Consider the following 18,998-nt stretch of genomic DNA (forward strand, 5'->3'; position numbering starts at 1 on the left):
TGAAGCTTCGCAAAGGAGGAAGAAAAACAGAGCAGAGAGAAAGAGATACGTTTCCTCTTTCTCTGGAGACTGAGAAGCAATCTCCCAAGACAGACTTGAGGACATAAGCAGTTAGGGGAAAAAAAAGATGAATGCGGTTATTTCATTTTTACGCCTTGTGCCGTTTCTTGTTGTGACAGTTTTCCACTGAAAATATACATCCGGACAAGTCACAATGTCATAATAACAAAGTTGTTCTTTTCTTGAAACGAGTGCAAGTTCGGTGAAACGTTTCCAGTGGTAGAAAAGGGCATTTCCCCTACTTGAATCATAAAAAAAACACTACAGCACTTCAAAACAAGATAACCCATCTCACTGACACTACAGACATATTCTAAGTAAACTAATGGATCAAGTGACTTGTTGAGATGTTTATTTTTTTTGTCCTGATTACAAGCAAACACAAACGTCGGCGCACTGAAAACGCGACGTGCCATCAGTGTGTACAGGCGCCTCTTTAAGTCACATTACATGTCAGAGTTCAACAGCTGCTTTGTTTGGTACAGAGACGTTTACTATCCACGGCTGAGGATGCTCTCCCACGAACAACGAACATCCAGCAGCACGCTGACGCATTTAGCGTTTTTTTGTTGACTATAGACACAACCTGCTGTGTGGAATTGGCCTCTTCCAGGTGTGTTTTTTTTCCCTTTCTAGGGTTGCTGAGAGTTTAGTTTCTTTAAATTATGGATATAAACACACTTATTTCTTCTTCGAGAAAAAAAAAGGCACAAACTACTGCAATGTTCACCTCTGACAGGAAATCTGTGTTTTGTGTGTCTTTCTACGGCAGTGTTTTGTGGCTCAAATTGTATAGTGTTAATACGTATTATTGTCTCCTATAGTTGAACCATAGGCCATACTCCCTCGTAGATCGATCATACAAGTCTTTTTGATGTTTTACTAAATTCCCTCGGAAGAATTTATTTTGGGTAAAAAAAAAAAAAAAAAAAGGGTGGGGGGGATGGATGCAAACATTGTATTTATTTCTATATAATTTGCATGTTGTCTCTTTGTCTGATTTTACAATGATTTCCCTCCCATTTTGTGAGCATTATGTAACATGTTTTGTCCAGGATCTGAAAGTTATTTATATGTAGGCAATGAATGCTTATATTTAAGAAGGAAATATTTCTACATGTGCACATAGTTTTCCAGGTGTACCATTGAAATGATTGTTGATGATAAAAAAAAAAAAAAAAAAAAAAAAAAAAAATAGTCCAAGTTGCTTTTGTAGTGTTTTCTTTGGGGGTAAAAATGTCTAATATTATAATTTATGTATCTTTCATTTAACAAGTTTGCATAATTTTCCGGAAGACAATCGTTACCCCTTTTTTCTTCGTTTATCCTCACAACCATTCAGCCCTCGTGCTTTGAAGAGGCTGGAGATTTCAGCACCAAGGGCAGCTCCGCGCCGCTTTGCAGTTGATTCAAATCATCATTATTTGTTTTTAAAGGGGAAAAAAGGTGATAAAAAAATGTAGCTTTTAGTCAGTACTGAAATCCTGCAATTAAAAAGAAAATATTTTGAAGAAAACGTCGAAATTCAGAGACACCATTGGATGCGGTGGTATTATAACACACAAACAAGTCGACACTTTAAAACGGTTTAAAATAAAGCAGAATATCGACTACAGTATTAACATCGAGTAAATTCAGTGTTGCAACGGAATCCGTGACACTTAAATTCTGTATCGACGGAGCTCCTGCCGCTGCGTCAAAATATTTCCAGATGAAATTATCCGTAAAGTCCCACTTTGTGAGCTTATCTCAGGACAGTGAATGTAAAGTAGCCTACAGAACGTATGGCTCTACTTAATCAGGTGTTTTTTTTGCGGCAGTATGGCGCTGAAAGTAGAAAACAAAAGAATCAGCAGCTCAAGTTGAAGTTTTTCTCCTCATCAGAACCACATTTCCACCAATTTAACCTACATTAAATCAAATGACCTCGAATTAAGCTCAATATTTCATTCAGTGTAAACATTTTGTATTAATCGTACGTTTCCAACTTTTGCGCGGCAGTAATCGCACCTGAAGGAAAACGGACCGGATACTGCATTCAGCTGGCCTCAGGTTTAGAGCTTTTTCACCTTTGGAGATCGTTTTCTCAAGCATTTACTCGAGTGCTTCTCTCCTGTTAAGCCCAAACATTTTTCCCCCTTTCTCTTTCAATCATTATTTTTCCTTTTTGCACCATGAACAAACAGAAGCTGCACTTTTAATTTATAACATTTTATTTATAAACATACAGTATGCAATAATAAATGCAATTGAATTAAAACATCAAATGATTCTATATTCGGGATAGTGTTCGGGTGAATATTACAATAAATACAGTACAGACGCAAAGAGTTTTCATCCCCCAACTATCCTGGTAAAACTGTCTGAATATAGAGCTCCGTCTCAAAGATCCCGCTATAAGAGACTTGGCTGAGATTTACTCATTAACTAAATGAGAATAAAAATAAAATGATCTGAACAGAAGCTTAAAAATACTGTAGATCAGAGAGCTGACCCTGGAGAAAAAGCCTGGCTATAGGATGCATTTCAGGAGGAAGAAAAGGAGGTTGCAAGTTTGCTTTCATACAGCAAATCATTTGGTTTTAGGCTTAAACATGCATTTCTTTTTTAAAACATCCACAACACCTTATAAGCTCTTTTCATACAAGTTAAAAAAAGAAGCAAGTGGCTTAAATCAACCGCAGCACAAATCTTTAGTTTTCATCCGACCAAACATTGCACAGGTGCAACTGCTGCTGGTATGAGTTCATATTACATCTGCTGTTTTACTAGATGGAACATCTACTGGCGATTTTTGTGTTTTTTAAATATTGAAAGATGTAGAAATGAGTTCTGAAGCTGAAAAAATACCTCAGTAAATACCATACAGAATTCTATATCACAGTTGAGTGAAACATTCAAAATGAAACCCCGGTTCCCCCTGCAGTATGCAGCACTATATTTACTGTGTATATTTCCAAATGGACAACAAACGTACTTCTTTTGTTCCTTTTTCTTTCTTTTCGGCATTTTCTTTCCACCACGACAAATCACACAGTAATCAGAGGGAGGATATGAAATTAAGTCTATTTCTGTGAAAATAAACAGTATTTTTAATCAATCGAAGTAAAGCATCGTGTGACAGTGGGCTGCAGCTTGCTCGTCTGCAGTTTAAGAGTTTGAATTTGGCCAAATCCTTCCATGCAAAATCCACTGAAAATGAAAACACCACATAGCTGGTGTTCCCTTTCCTGCATCACCTTGCTTTCCTAAGGCACATTAAAGTCTTCACTTTCCACGCTGACAGACTGGACGAGGAACAACCTGTTGTGAACTGAAAGCACAAAACAACTCAAATGTTCTCTTATTGCCCCGATGATGAGCCTACATCCATTCTATGTCTTTATATCAGAAGCTAATCTTATTCTGTACACAGTATGAGAGATATATGAGGTCACTGTGTGAGAGCAAAGGGATAAAAAAATATACGTACTGTATATTGTGTCTAAGTGGTGGGTTTACAGTGACCTTTATTGCACTTTCTAAATTAAGCATCTATTTGAATTGATCACAGACTTAAGGGGTGTAGAAGTATTCATATTGTTCAGATCCAGCCTGTTACTGACATCTATAAAATCCAGTCTGAGATGCCTGACCACAACTTCAGGTTTCTGCACTGCTTTGGATTCATATCACTCCAAATTCAATATTTCTTAAATGATAAAATTAAATATACTGAGTTAAAAATTTGACATGGAATTGAAAGGTTAATATTCACATCTTCTACATCCAGGAAAAACCATCTGGATCTATCTTGCTTTCTGTTAACGTGTTGATTCTCACAGTGCAGGGGATCAACACAACCTACCTGTGTTTGAGGCACCTGCAAATGTTTTTCTTTTCTTTCCAACATGGCGTCAGAACAGTCTCTTTCCTGCTGCATGATGAAACACAGTCTGTGGTTGCACGAGGACCAACCAAATTCAGATTTCACTCACGTATCAGATGACATAAACATCGAGAATATATATCTTTTTTTAATGTTTGATTGTCCCCAGATCCCCATTTGGCCCACATGATGAATCTTCAGTGGTTACTGAGCTGCAGAGCAAGCAAAGATCCCGACACGCTGCAGAGGACATGATTCGCAGATAATCGAGTTAAAACAGGGATGGGGTTTCTTCCTTGTGCTTTTTAGTCGAGCGTCACAATGTGGTTGGCTGTCCGGCCGCTTGATAGAAAAAGAGAAACAAAGAGAAGGAAAACCACAACTTTCATAAACCACAATGGCTTTTCTGGGATTTTAAATTCAAGGACGAGCAGCCAATGAAAGAAAACCTTCATTTTCAGACGCTTTCGATAACGGCTACAATTTGATTTTGTGGTTCGCTGATTCCCAAATGATGACGGCTGCGAGCAAGTTATTAAAGCACAAATGTTTGCCGCTGTGCAGAAAAGGTCATCCTCATCCAAATGCAATGTCACCTGTCTCTCTCGCTTCAAATGTTTCTCTCTTATATTAAAGCATTATTAAGCAGAAACGTTAATGTGAAAATGTACTCGTCTTATCAGGAAGGTGGCTGATTTGCTCAGAACCAGGGAGCAGAATCTGAGCACAGCCATGATTCATTTATGCGTTTGATGGGATAATGGAAACATCGTCTCTGAAGCAGCAGACTGGGAGAAACAGACGGAAAGAAAAACAAGAAGCAGAACATGGAAGGGAGGGTGGGGGGAAATGGGTGACTCACAGCGGGAGCGGATATAGCACTGGTGGCAGTTAAGGAGGCCGTTCCTGATCCGGACGTCAGTCCCTGTGGTGGTGTCGCCCAACTGTCCCTTACACACCCCACACTGAAAAGTGGAACAGAAAAAGAGAGGACAGGAGACATATCTGTTATTCACTAATCACATTTCAATATATGTGTATTATAAGGATGCATTTTAGGTGTTGCTGCATGTTTTTATTATCCCCTGGAAAAGAGCAAAATCATAAAAATGTTCTCACCTTCCCACCCATTCTCACGTTTACATCTTTAAAGTGGATCACATGCACACACTAAAGTCACCGATGGTCATCAGCTAGTATTCTGATGACATTCTTACAAGGAGAAAACTCTTAATTTCTTTAGAAACTTTTAATATACAAGTTTCCTTTATGGGCACTTCACATCCATGTGAGTCAACACATGTGTGACTATATCATCCAATGAAGATGTTTCCTGATGTTTTCAGCAGTGGGTAGAGAAATGTCAGGATTATCTTAAGGTGAAAAGAAAACGCCACTGTCATTCCATTTAAAACAAAGAGGTGGACAAATATGAGAAAGTCTGAATGTGAACACGGTGGTGATGACACTGGATCGGCTGCTGCTGTAAAACTACTGCATACGGTTTCATTTCAATTAAACAACTAAGATGAACTGCACAAACTTAGCTTTTACTCCAATTCTTTTTTTTTTTTTAAATGTATAAACATTAATCTTTATTATTCTAAAAGAAAGTTATATTTGCTCCATCTCAGCTGTTCCCAGTAACCAAGTGCAAGCTGCTCTGTTTTAGACTGTCGCTACAAAAGCAAGTAAAATATGTTGCACATCTGGCTTGTTGTTGTCAATCCACTACATTTTCTCATTAATTAGGTTCAAACTTTGTAAGAATTTTAAGGATAATCTAATAAAGATTAATTAAAAATAGAAGGCCTTAAATAAACTCTGTGATCCGTATCGACTGATTCTGCTTTCAGTGGTCAATGAATGGCTGCAGAAGTCCTGATCGGAGCGCTCTTAATATACACATTCATTCTAAAAGCCAAAGTACTTTCCTTTAACGGCCGGGTACTGTAGCTTCTTTAGCTGTCTGGAGTCTGGAGCATTTACTGGGGACTATTTTTTATCTGTGGGTTTAAAAATGATCAGTGAGGAAGCAGTATGCAATGATTCTAAACAAGTGAGGAGCACTGATATGATCACAATATTTGACACATAGAATGTGATAAAAGTTTTTGATACACAACAAATATTTCCACTTTTGCATCGAAGAAACAAGGAATTATTCACTTTTACATTTTCACTGGATTCAGTGTCAGTAAGAACAAACGGTTACTGCAGCCTAACCCTGTGACACTGCTGGTTCTTTAGGATTCAGCCACACATGGAATCAAACTAAATTTGAAAGAACACTTTCAAAGGATCTCTCTTCTTCACCAACCTTAAAGCAGTGGATGTGGAAGTAGAGGCTGAGAGTCTCTATGATCATGGCTGCTCCTTTTCCCAGTGGCTGACCACAGCTGGAGCACAGCTTCTTTCCACTGACAGACCTACAGGAGGGGGAAGATGGAAGATGGAGACACGGATGCACTTTGATTTTATTTGATGTTCAGGGTCTTTGTTTTCGCTCTCTGCATAGGTGACATCACTGTGTGCAGCCATTTCACACCCATTCTTTATGCTTTCCACTGTGTGCCACTTTTCTTTTTCCCTTTTTCTCTGCATTTTTTAAGATGTCTGATCAAAGATGAAAAGGACTGGAACTTCTTTGCAATGTGAAAAGTGGCACATTTGCAGTAATGTTTCTACAAAGGTTCAAATTATTACTTAAAATGAATAAATATCTGTCCTCCTAGACTCCACCTGCCTTTTACTCTACTGATATTCCAGGCAGGTTGGTGGGTCACTGCTGCAGTGGTACTCGATATAAGATGGGTGGAGAAATGTGGGCGGCAAAGCAGAAAATGACAATGCAGGAATGAACGGCTCCCTCCCTTCCCATGTTGAGGGCTCTTTGTGATGCAGTACCTGTTGGGAGCTGGAGGCAGTGAGTCTGGTGATGATGGACATGCTGCAGGGGGCTTTGATGAACTGCGGCCCATGTTATTATCAATGGGACCGCTCCTGGAAATGGACAGCAACATGATGATGGCTCACAGATACAGCCACTCTATTGGTTGTTGGATTGGTCTGAGTCAGACACAGACCAATCCAAAAGAGAGCAACAATAAGCTCTACGCTCTCAGAGGTGTTTTAGCTGATCCAATCTTTCTTGGATCTGATCTTTTAAAGTATTATTATATGTCACTTTGAAAGTTCTAATGACAATGTTTAGGCTAATTTATCGTAAATATGCATTTTTATCTTTGTAGAGGAGGACCTCAGAGATAAATACAGGCACAAGATGCCACCTTCTGGCCAAATAGTGGTTTTACAACGATCCATTATAATCAGACCCCTGAAAGTCATTATTCTGGCCATCCCTGTAGCCAATGTGCTTGTACACAAAGAGAAAAAGTCAAATCTGAGAGATGAGCAACATTTTGCTGTCTCAAAATAGGATAAGGCTGATTGACATGAGAAAAACCCAACAACATTTACAGATAAAACAACAAAACTAAAATAATGGCACTTTGAAAGCCTCTTTACTCCCACATTCACATACCTTCGCTCTCCCGGAGGCCGACTGGGTCTGTTGCTGTCCGCTCTGGGCTCTTGTTGTTTCTTGACTGGAGATGACGATTTGGCCAATGCTGGAGGAAGCTTTTGGCCGTTGTTAAGGCTGTGACCAACTTTTTCTGTCTGACTACTGCTCTGACTCACCAAGCTGATGATTGCAGAAAGAGAAACATGTTGACATCTGTCCTCTATCAAAAATACACATTAAATACATTTTCTCTGAGCTTATATTTTAAAAAAGAAACAACAACAACTGCAATGGGGAGACAAAGCTAATATAAATGGTCTGTACTTGTTTAGCACTTTTCTAGTCTAGCTAAGCACACAAAATGCTTTCACATTACATGCAACATTCCCCCATCCACTCACATACATACATATATGCATACAGCACGTCTTAGTCAATATAGGCTACACAGGGCTTTATTCTACACATTCATACACCGATGGATGCATCGGTAGGCAACGTGGGGTTCAGGCTGGGAGAAGCCGGGAGTCGAACCATTAACTTTCCGATTGGTAGGTGACTGCGCTTCCTCCTGAACTACAGCTACTATATTTGCACTTAATGCCAAATGAGGAACAATCAAACGGCAAGTGAGACTTCTGGGTGACACTGTAAGCGATTCTGCAACATTTACTAGTAGTTTACCCACCTTCTGCCTGTTTTCATGCTGTCGTCAGCGGTGCTAATGTCACTGGTTCTGTCGTTTTCTTTCCGTTTAAACTCTGCACTCTCTGTGCTCCCTCTCTGTATGAACAAACAAACAAACAGCAAATTGTTGGCTAAACAGCTCATGTTATTTTCAATGATGATTTGAATCTGTGTTGCTTGTCATAGTCGCAGCCTACAAGGATTCAGCAGGTATCATCATTGTACAGTTTGCGTACATCAAACATGATGACATAGTAAAGTTCCCTTGATGCCTGTTGCGCAGTGTGGCTTGGGGTGATCTCATCAGATGGCTAAAAATGTGTGTTGCTGCCCAACGCCTCCACTACCGTTCTCCTGTTGTTCTGTTTGGTGGGGGCTTAGTGGAGCACTGGACACTAATGAGTAATGTTAGTGTCCAGTGCTTCCTGCAGTTCTATGGTGATTGATTTCTATGAATCGATCACATCTGTAAATGATTTGTTGTGGGTCAGACATCGATTCATACTTACTGCATTGACTGACTCAGTCCCAGATATCATAAATCTGTTTGAAAACTTTAGTGCAGTGTCCACGGGTTAAGGTAAGTAGTCCAACAAGCTAGCAAAGCAGTTTACACAGTCCTGCATGTCAGTCTGTCTGAGCATGTGCAGTGACCCCTGCCTCACAGGAACTACCAGGAGTTACTCTGCTACTACGCAGGTATCAGTCTGTGTAGCTACCTCTCAAACAACTATAGTGCCAGGGCTTTTTGTGTGATAAAAGGAACAAAAAGGTTGCCTGGTTAAACGGTGTAGCTTATTGTAGACAAAATGACAAGCCCAGTACATCTTGATGTTTTCAGTGCCATATATTGAAGAATCATTTTAAAAAGGAGAGTTCTTCAACAACTGAGGTCATGACATCAAATGCAGCATCAGCAGGTGAACATTGACAGCATTGGCGGAAATAACAACCAAAAGTTCTATATCCAGGGTGCATAGACATGATAACAATCTATCCATATTCAATGAGCAACTCACAGACTGCCTCTCCAGCAGTTCCTGCTTGCGTTCCCAGTCAGCCAGTGAACGGACAATTGTGTCCTGAGGCTCCGAGATGGAGGACAGCTCCCCACGGCAGGGGGAGGACAGGGCCGAGGAGCGGGGTGTCAGAGGCATCACGGTTTCCTCCAGTATCCTACGCTCCTGTTGTGAGAGGAGCCAGCCAGAAACAACACACTACTGTCACAATACGATAAGTAACAGTGAAAAAAAACCACACCATTTTTACATCTAAAATCCAAACATACATACAATATGTTTTACAGTTGAGCTGAGGCAATAATCAAAAAGAATGTGCAGTGAAGTATTTCAAAGTCTGTGGAGTGTAAGGATAATTCATAAAACGGATAACAGGTACATCTTGTGCCTTCCAGCGTAAACACACACACACACACCTCCTCATGATACTTCTTCTCCTCCTCCGCCACCTCCCTCTGTGCTTTCTCCCACTCCTCCTTCAGCTTCTCCTGCTCACGCTGGTACTTCTCCTGTTACCAAGGCAACAGACATGACATACAGAAAAGAGCCTCAACAAAGAGGAAGAGCAAACTGCAGGAAAACAGATGATGTGCAGAGATATCTGCCATCAAAAAAGCTTCAAGGCACTTTTTAAAAGGGTTCATTCTTTTTCCAAATCTGTTGATGTAAACGTCTGAGCGAATCTTGCACACAAAGAAAAGCAAATATATCTGAAGTATATATCGAACTTTGCTTCTCATCCCCCATCATGGCCAAATATTTGCTCAAAGTGGATATTTTCTTGGTTAGAGTTTCAAAAACAAACAAAAGAGACTAAAGCAGTGCAGGCAAAAGGCAAAAGCCAAGCATGCAGATGCTGTTCAGCAAAGGGTTCCTACGCAATTGTAATTTTAAAAGCTGCCTTATATTTTTTTTATGTATTTCTTTCAAAAAAAACCCAGGTATAGTGACTTGACAAAAAAAGACAACATCTCTGACACCTTTCTTTACAAACTTGTGTAGGAACCCTGCATGAAGTCAAGATTTAAAGATCAAAGAATTAGAAAAGACATCTTAACAGACAACAGAACAAGACTGGGGCACAGAAACAAAAAGGGAGGCGGGTAATGAGCACATTGATGCACCAGACATTCATCCATTGAGTGCATCTCATCGCAAACTGTCCTGAAACAACTGCAAATAAGTGATATCTGTTCAGCACTGTTATATTTAATGTAGTCAAACAGGTAGGTGAAGTCAATCATAGACAACACTGCTGAAACCTTTCAATGTGAAAAATGCGTGAACTTGAGATGCACCGGTTACTGGCTGAGGAGAGAGAGGGTAATATGGGCAGCAGCAACAGCAGCAACCTTGGACAAAGTCCCGGCTTTTTGTTTGTGCATGAGATGAAGACAGGAATGGAAGATAACCAAAAGCTCTTCCACTGCACAAAATCACCATCTAGTGGTTAAAGTGTGCATAGAGGAGTTGGGGGAGTGCCTTCAGAGGAGGATGTGCTCAATACAAAACAAACATGGGAGGCAAGCTTTGGAAATAGCGGTGACATGTTGTTCATTTTCTGTAGAAAATCCGTGTGGATTGAATTTATTGTCAGGGTTTTGCAAGTGGTGAGGTATCCCAGTTCATGGCTTCATGGTTCAAGGTAAACTGCAGTTCAAAAGGCCTCTAAACATCTGTTTAATTTCATCCGATTCACTTTAAAGGTGACGGGCTTTAAAGACATTCATTAGATGTTAAAGATGATCTTTAACTGTATTTAATGTGGCAATATTTTGACAGTGTAAACAACCATAACTAGGAAACAGTTTAAAGCCAAAAGACAAGAAATCTCCCTGCATATCACCCAATCAATGCTTACTGGGACATATTGTCTTGCTCAAACTTGTTTCATGGTTAGTTTTGTTAACAAATCCCCAGCGATCCCTCCCTGTTGTAAATACAACATCGAGCGGTTGTGTTAATCTAATAAAAAGTAAAACAACTTTGACCCGAACTGAGCCCGAAGAGATTGTCCTTGTGACCTGCTGCACCCACTGACATGCTTTCTAAACGTAAGGCGAACTAAAAAATAGGATCAGTGTTATTTTGTGTTGGATTATTTCTTTGAGCTAAGCAACTATCCACTACTGCACTTGTTGAGTTAAACCTTCTCAAAGTGCCCAACTCCTTACCTCTTAAAAAAAACAGGCTCAAGCTTTTTCTACTGTCTAAGCAAATTCAAGAGGTTTGACATGTCAAAGCAAAGCGGAAGCTGCATCTGTTGCTTGATAAATTTGGGGAATAGGCTGAAAAAAAACATCTGACTGCCAACTTCATAGCTGAATTGTAAGCCAACTAAGGATTTGAATAGCGTACAGAGTGATAAAAACAAAATGCATCCAGTTTGTAGCTAGCCTCACACATTAAACAAAGTCTATTGTGTTTTTGCATGAGCTGTACATCATTTATTTCCCCATGGACTTCTTTTTACATGCAACTGTTAAAATGCAATATATTTTTCAAGGCTAAAAGTCACATTGCTGGTCCTCAGCTCTGTCCCATGAGCTCCATAATAAACTCAACCCCTAATCTTTCCCAATCATGCGCCATGCTTAACCCTTCGGGGTATACTATGTACCTGCAGCATGCGCTCCTGCTCTTGCTGCCACCTTTCCTGACGCTTTCGCTCCTCATCCGGGTCCCAAGACCAGCGGTCTCCCCGCTTGGCCTGGGGCAACACCGGGACTGACACCTGATAGACCCCACCACACGCACACGCACACATATACAAACACATACACGTCAACATGCGTGAATACACACCAAACATATCATGCACGCATTCACATCCACCCGCAACCCATTCACACACAGATTGACATCAATGTGCGCACACATCCACCACAAAAAATAAGAGGAGAAAGGAGACAGAAATATTTGGTCTACCACAACAGCACTACTCCAATGCTAGCCAAAGGACTCCTACTAAGAGAGAGAAGACAGAGAAAGGGAGAGATGAGCGTAAATGAAAAATAAAAAGCAGTCTCAGCCATTGGCTACGGCATCCTCATCTGGCATGCTAGATCAACAGCCCTCAGTAGTGGCTGAGCGCCATACTGTAAGACACTACAAGTCAAAGACTGAGCTAAAAACAAATGTTCAGACAAATTGATGACATTTTGCTTATAAATCACATAATGGGATAGTAAAATTCAGTCATACTTTTAAAGTAATGGCTGTTTATACATTTCACATATACAGGATGTACAAGTGTGGATGTGAAAACTGCAGCTGAAAGAGTTTCATGCAAATCTCATGTGTGTATTTGTGTCTTTTTAGGCAATAGGCACTTTTTAATCTTGTTTGACATTTGTTAATCTTACTTGTTTCTTACTTTCGGAGCATTGAACTAAACTACTGGTATTCACTGAAATGTACAGTGGACCAGAGAGCTCAACACACTGCAGCAGGAGAAAACATGTAGAAATAGGCTTAACATTAGCGAATGAGGAAAGCTTCTCCAGCGATTTGATAACACATGCTGCAAATATACAAAAAAAAAAAAAAAAAAAACTTAATTCAGACAAAAGTTAGGGACCAGAAAAAAAACAACACAAAATAAACCAAACAATGAAAAACAGTGATCCAGTTTGGAGCTTCAGGTTACTGCTTCCCGGAAACACTTCTGTTGTGGTCTGTGCTATTTGCAACCTATTTCTACATTTGCATGAATTATATTTGCAAATACATGTGTTGTAAAGTAGATAAAGATGCTTTCTTGCACATGTTAAGTCCATTTGTATGCGTTTCCTGAAACTGGAGTGTGTTTATCTTCCTCGACCAACGCAATACCGCATAAGGTCATTAGCCAGATGAGAAGCGGTAAAAGAGCTTTTCAGACAAATGATTTTACTCACATTTCCACAACGATCCTTCTCTGTGTCTTCTGTAGAAAAAGAAAGCATTAATCAGAATAAAAAACACAACAGCAAACATTATGGATGCAAGTGATTAAACTAAATCAGTTTGATGGGAAATGTGTTTAGGAAAATGGCAACACACCATGTGCTGGTTTGACAACCTGAGGAGTAAAGATGCTAATGAGAGCAGTCAAACGAAACTGAAGTCCACCAAGAGCTACAGATCATAGGTATTAGATTATGAGTGAATCAACTAGTTAATCAATAAGTATTCGTCTTTTTCACCCCCCAGCATTATGTTTGGATGAATCTGGCATTTTACACTTTTCCATTTTGAGGTCACTACGTATAAATGATCAAAATGTTGTAGATGTTGTAGCTTTTGGTGGAAACATCTGTAATGTGAAGCAAACTGAGGCAAAAATAAAGCTTAAGTCAACATTAGCTGTCATTTAAAAGATAATTATTCACAATTTTAGTAGCTTGTCAAAGATGACCCATTTTAAATTCACAACAGAGTATTATAACCAAAATGATGACAAAATCAAAATGAATGATCTCTTACAACACATTGATCAGTCAGACGCTGAACAACTCAGCGTACTTGTGTCATCGTGCATAGTTGTAGCACAAATAAGAAAGTTTAAAGCACACTTAAAACAACAAGAAAACCTCACTTATCATTCACAAAATGTTGGAAAATTAAGGAATAAATAGAAGATGGGACTGGAGGGTTAAGGTCTAGCCCTTGAAGATGTCAAGGAACCCTGTGTGCCAGCACTCAAGGCAAGAAACATGATCTCCATGACTTCAGAGGTTTACCTGGTGGAGCGAAGAACTCACAGCGTAACTTAGGGTTGCTGGCTGCCTGCAGAGACCTGATACTGATTTCAAACTCTACAGCAATATAAAAAAGTATGTGGGTAGAAGGAAAACAGGGAATGTGGGAAGGAAGGTAAAGAGGGAAGGAAATGATGAGGGATAGGACAAATGTCAAAACCAGGGGCTGAAATGGACACCCTGATATTAAAAGAAGTCAAACTGGGTAAGGTTTCCACGCAATTCTTCCGGGTGATAATGCAGGAAAAATGACTGGATAAAATGTCGATATGCTGTCTAGAACATGAAAAAATTCCAATTCTAATTTCCAAATAATAGTTTTTTGTGCATATTCCATCGACTCTCAGCCACTTTTGACTCAAGCCCGAATCAAACACTTAATCTGCAATTGTTTCTTAAAAATGATGAGAAATTACCTAAGGCCAGGTGTGTGTTGAAATAGGGTCAAAATGATCAGGAATTTGAATTACCACTGTAAAACAGATTAGTGTAAAGTTGGTGGGGAAAAAGAAACAGCCACTAAAAGAGATGTTAATGAAACTAAAAAAAAGGAGATGAAAATGAAAATGAAGCTGCTAGCTCAGCGTGTGGACATGGAGACGTGTATTCACCTGCTGTTTCCTCCCTCTGAGGGTGATATCCAAATGATCCCAGTGCTGCTGAGCTCGGGACCATCACTTTACACTGTGGGGACTCCTGAGAAGACGAAACACTTGCCTAGAGGGGGATTTAACGTTATACTTTAGATGAATTGTTGTTCATTTGACTTGATAGGATGTATATTAAATGTTTCTAACGGTTTTCTCACCACGGAGGTAACTAGCAGATTTTGCTGTGTATTGACCTCTGACTGTGTATTACTGGAGGGGTTTTCACTGGATGGTTCAGTCTTTTCTTGCTTGGCTTCTGAAAGAACAAGCAACATTTTAGAATGTACTGATCAGAACCTTTTATGCTTTGTCAAGATTTTACAAATAAATTACAACAGTTCTTGAATTGCAAAGATATGTAGACTGCAAAAGCAACCACAAGGTGTCAGCATAGCAGAGTGGTGCTCAGACCTGCAGGTGGTGTGAGCGGAGCTGCAGGATTGGATTTTTCTTCCTCTGGAGCAGCTGTCTGGCCTGCAGTCTTCCCAAAGGTTTCCTCTGGCTTCTGCAGCTCCTGTAATGACCACAGATGGTTTTCTATCATGGTTCTCCATCAATCCACTAAACTCTTAAAAGATAAAAAGATGGATGTATATCTTATGTATAAGATTTCATAAGATAAAAAAGATTCTAATTCTCACCGCTGGGAGTGAAGTCGGCCGGCTGAATGGCGTCGAACGCTTAGCGTCTTTCTCTTCTTGGATGTCCTCAGAAGCTTCCTCTGTGCTGCCTTTTGTCTCTTTGGCAGGTCCTGACTCTGGATTTTCGCCTTGGGTGGAGATGTGCTGACTGTGAGTGGGTGAGGCTGTTGACGATGGAGCATCCACTACACTGTCTATTGTTTTGGAAGGGGATGCTTCGAAATGAGGAGGGGATTCCCTTCCTTGACTCTTGGGCTTGGTGGGAATGGCATAATTTCCAATGTCGCCATTCACTCTGAGCAAACCGTCCGCCTAGATCACAACAGAACAGATTCAATGATTGTTTCACTCATGCAAACCTTGTGCATGTCAAGAAGAAGCCTTAAAAGTGACCTAAAAAAAGTCTGGAGAGCATCTTTACCAAAATCTGAAAAATATTGTCCAAAAAAAAAAAACCCCCAAAAAAACAAACAATATAATTCAATCAAATTTTATGCACATAGCATCAAAACACAACATATTACACCTCGAGGCTTTACTTTATTTAGATCAATCACGTACTTACACCAAGAAAAAAGCAACAATTCCTGCATGAGCAAGCACTTATACGTTGCCAGTATTTGAGCTACAAACAGGTGATTCTAACTGTAACATGTTCAGCAAAACTAACTAATGGAAACTAAAAAGACTATGTAAAGTATGTAAAAAAACTGCATCTTCATTCATTCCCCTTTCGAGACTCTCTTCTCTTAGCTGTTAGCCGTTCATCTTGCTCACAACACCCTGCTGACCTCTATGACAAAGAGGCACTAATGTATGCCTGGGGCACTCCTGGTGAGCGGTAACTTAAGACACACTGGTAGAGGTGGGTGAATGCGGCCTCTCATTCTGCCCCCTCTGCCTCCACCTTCTCATCCCTATCCGAGCAGGCTGTGTGGGCTCTCTTTGTCCACTGGGAGCCCACTTCACATTGAGAGGGTCCTACTTGTCAACTTCTTAAGTCAATAGGGAACAGAGGACTCCATTCAAACCCAGGCTCCGTTCAGACTCCTGACAAGAAATTCCAGAAAAGGGCTCTGCTCCATTTGGTCTTATAATAACCTGCCTCTCCCTCCTTGCTGCACCAAAACATAAGATCTCATTTTGAATATTCCCATTTGGTAATTTTTTTTTTCACTGATGAAAGGGAAATGGATCCTTTTGAGGGCACTTTGTGCTAAATTGAAACATTACATGCCTCTTCAGGGAGGGGAAGGTCTTCTGTTTTGCTACGCATCAGTTGCTCATCACCATGGCAGTTCTGTGGTATTCTAATGTAAATGCCAAGAGAGCTGCAGGGAAATTAACCCACAAGAAGGACGAGGACTGGGAATTAACCACATGTGAAGTGGTCAAGGCCTTAATCACAGTTCAACTAATCAGATCTTCAGTCTTTTTGTGCATGTATGCAGAGAAACATAAATGCTTACACTGTAGGGTATAGTCTAGTGGGTATTTAAATCACCTTTTCTCTGAATAAGACAGACATTTGCAAAGAGAAAGACCCATATGACGTTAATGTGATACTGAAATTTATGTCTTAGATCACCACCATAAAGATTTTATTTTCCATTGCTGGTAACTTATCCCTCAATCCTAATCAGTGTTAAATCTGAGCACTCCGTACTGAGTCAGTCTCACCTTGCTGTTCCGTGTTTCAGCTGCTGCAGGTCGGGGCTGGAAGTAAGGCTTGGGCGTCAGCAAAGGCACCGGTTTGGGTGACAGGGCTCGGGTTGAAGGCGGCTCAGATGAGCGGGAGCGGATCTGAGGCCGCTGGTGTGAAGACGAGTCTTTGGGAAACTCTTCAATCCGCGCCTCCAATGTAGACGTGAACTTTGGAGCTGGGGCAGACTGCTGGCGCAGATACTTCAAGGGCCCGTTGGGGTCCAGGTCGAAGGGGTCTGGGGTCGTAGGGGAGGACGACAGGGAGAGGGAGTAGGGTGAGGTGGGGAGGGAGGGGTCAGCGGATACACTGCGGTCCAGGAGCTTTGGCAGCTCCAGGCGTTCAAGGACCGCCTCGCTAATGGAGAAGCGCTGGGCGTAACGCTGGAGAATGGTAGACGCTTCCTGGGGAGTTCTGGCTCTCCTGTAAGCCTGCCGCAGATCCTCCTCACGGCGCTCCCTTGTAAAGAAGAGGTAAAATTGTTACATTATCGCCATGACAACGCTCGATTTAAAAGATTAGATGTATTAGTGGTCGACGTAATTCACTGAACTCATACTAGCTTCAGCTGAGATTCATTGTGGTTTGTTTCTCATTTTTTGGTTTTATTTTTGGGCTTTTCTCAGGGCCTTCTAAAACCTTTCCCATCAGGATTTGTTTCTGATTGTCTACTTACAAAATATAAATGACAAGATATTCATTTTCCTGTACTTCTTTGCTTCACAATCACTTAAACAGATCTTCCTCTTTTTTTTTCTATCTTTAGGAGACCTACTTTAAGTGAACCCCCGTGAGGAGTTTGTCACCTTTGTGCCCGCTGACAGGAATTATAATTTAATTATTTTCTCTAACAATGACCTAGTTTTTTTTCACCATTATGGTATTGTACTTCACTTGCAACTTTAGCTTTTTTTGGTGGGAAACTAATTAAACTTTTATTCACTGTGTTGTGGGTGTCACCTACTTGTCTTCCACGATCTCTCTGTAGGTCTTGATGCTTCTTCTCCTCTGAGAGATACAGCCGTCTCCTGACATTAACTGCTCCATCATTTTTCTCTCCTCCTCTTTTTTAATGAGATCCTGGGAAATGCTCCGCCTCCTATTTTTCCATCGGGCCAGGTCCTGACAAGCACAAAAAAAAGATTTCAGGTGAGGCTCGGCTCGGCAGTGGTAAAACCTGCAGCACTGCTGTGCTCCTGGAAAACTGCTCTCAGTTGTTCAGCTCGGGAACAGCAAAATATTCATTTGTACTACGGGCCTGCAGGCTCAATGAAGTCAAGAAATAAGAGGAGAAACTTTACATGTGACCCTGAACACTCACGTCCTGCCAGTGGTCCTCCTCTTCCTTCATTCTGTTGTACTGGTTGTGCATCAGCTCATGACGCACCTGACTGTGCGGCTGCAAGCTCGCGTCCTCCTCCCCACGCATGTCGATCATACTCACACTCCTGGGAATGAGGTTGAAAGAGACAGACAAAGAGCATGATGAAAAACACGATTTGACACATCATTTTCATTATAAGAGATGATCTTACTTAGTTAGGGATTTCCCTTAGTGTATTTCACTGTGATGTTGGGATTCTTATACATTTCCTGCTGTTATTGGAGTGTCAGAATAAAAACTGAACAGTGTCATAACCCGTTTAAACGTAAAACAAACACACTATCCCCTTAGGTTGGTACTCTATTCAGAAAGAAACCACATCACCCCATCAGAATAAAGAAAACTGAACAGTCTGTAGCCAGTGATTTAGTACAGATACCAAAACAAAACCTTTTTTCATTCGATTATTCCTTCAGCTAAATTAAATAGAAATTCTCCCTCTAAGGAATTTGCTCTTTGGCTGTTGTTTCATGCCACATTCAAAAGTTTAGTTTCATCAGGAATAGCACATGACATTTGAAAACATCACATTAAAAGTGCAGATGGCTGTGGTTGCAAAGCTTTTTAGTGAAATTCTTTTGTGAGTGCATGCTACTAAACAACCAGTATTATCTTCACAAAGTCAGAATATTGCCCCCTTTGTATTTGTTCAGTCAGGAATGTCACAGCATCCGTTTTAGGATTCCAGAAAATACTGCAGCTTCATTTGTTCAAGTATA

General features: G+C 40.5%; 1 protein-coding gene across 8 annotated transcripts in view; it reads right to left on the bottom strand.

Annotated features, from left to right (window-relative positions):
• Positions 1-2,255: 2,255 nt before the first annotated feature.
• LOC142398005 (LIM and calponin homology domains-containing protein 1-like) overlaps positions 2,256-18,998 on the bottom strand; it is an 87,537-nt gene continuing 70,794 nt past the window's right edge. For 6 of the 8 annotated variants that reach the window (XM_075481929.1, XM_075481927.1, XM_075481928.1 and 3 more), the window contains 17 exons: positions 18,217-18,343; positions 17,860-18,017; positions 16,874-17,354; positions 15,194-15,505; positions 14,964-15,066; positions 14,711-14,808; positions 14,514-14,619; positions 13,060-13,088; positions 11,781-11,894; positions 9,577-9,669; positions 9,161-9,325; positions 8,143-8,237; positions 7,473-7,634; positions 6,836-6,931; positions 6,249-6,357; positions 4,791-4,893; positions 2,256-4,270 (listed from right to left, as the gene is read on the bottom strand). In XM_075481929.1, the coding sequence (XP_075338044.1) occupies positions 4,245-4,270; positions 4,791-4,893; positions 6,249-6,357; positions 6,836-6,931; positions 7,473-7,634; positions 8,143-8,237; positions 9,161-9,325; positions 9,577-9,669; positions 11,781-11,894; positions 13,060-13,088; positions 14,514-14,619; positions 14,711-14,808; positions 14,964-15,066; positions 15,194-15,505; positions 16,874-17,354; positions 17,860-18,017; positions 18,217-18,343 (2,377 nt within the window). In that variant the 3' untranslated portion in view covers positions 2,256-4,244. The remainder of the gene's footprint in view (positions 4,271-4,790; positions 4,894-6,248; positions 6,358-6,835; positions 6,932-7,472; positions 7,635-8,142; positions 8,238-9,160; positions 9,326-9,576; positions 9,670-11,780; positions 11,895-13,059; positions 13,089-14,513; positions 14,620-14,710; positions 14,809-14,963; positions 15,067-15,193; positions 15,506-16,873; positions 17,355-17,859; positions 18,018-18,216; positions 18,344-18,998) is intronic. The other 2 variants (XM_075481926.1, XM_075481925.1) reach the window with 2 other exon arrangements.

Source organism: Odontesthes bonariensis, chromosome 13, assembly GCF_027942865.1.
Source record: "Odontesthes bonariensis isolate fOdoBon6 chromosome 13, fOdoBon6.hap1, whole genome shotgun sequence".
NCBI lineage: Eukaryota > Metazoa > Chordata > Actinopteri > Atheriniformes > Atherinopsidae > Odontesthes > Odontesthes bonariensis.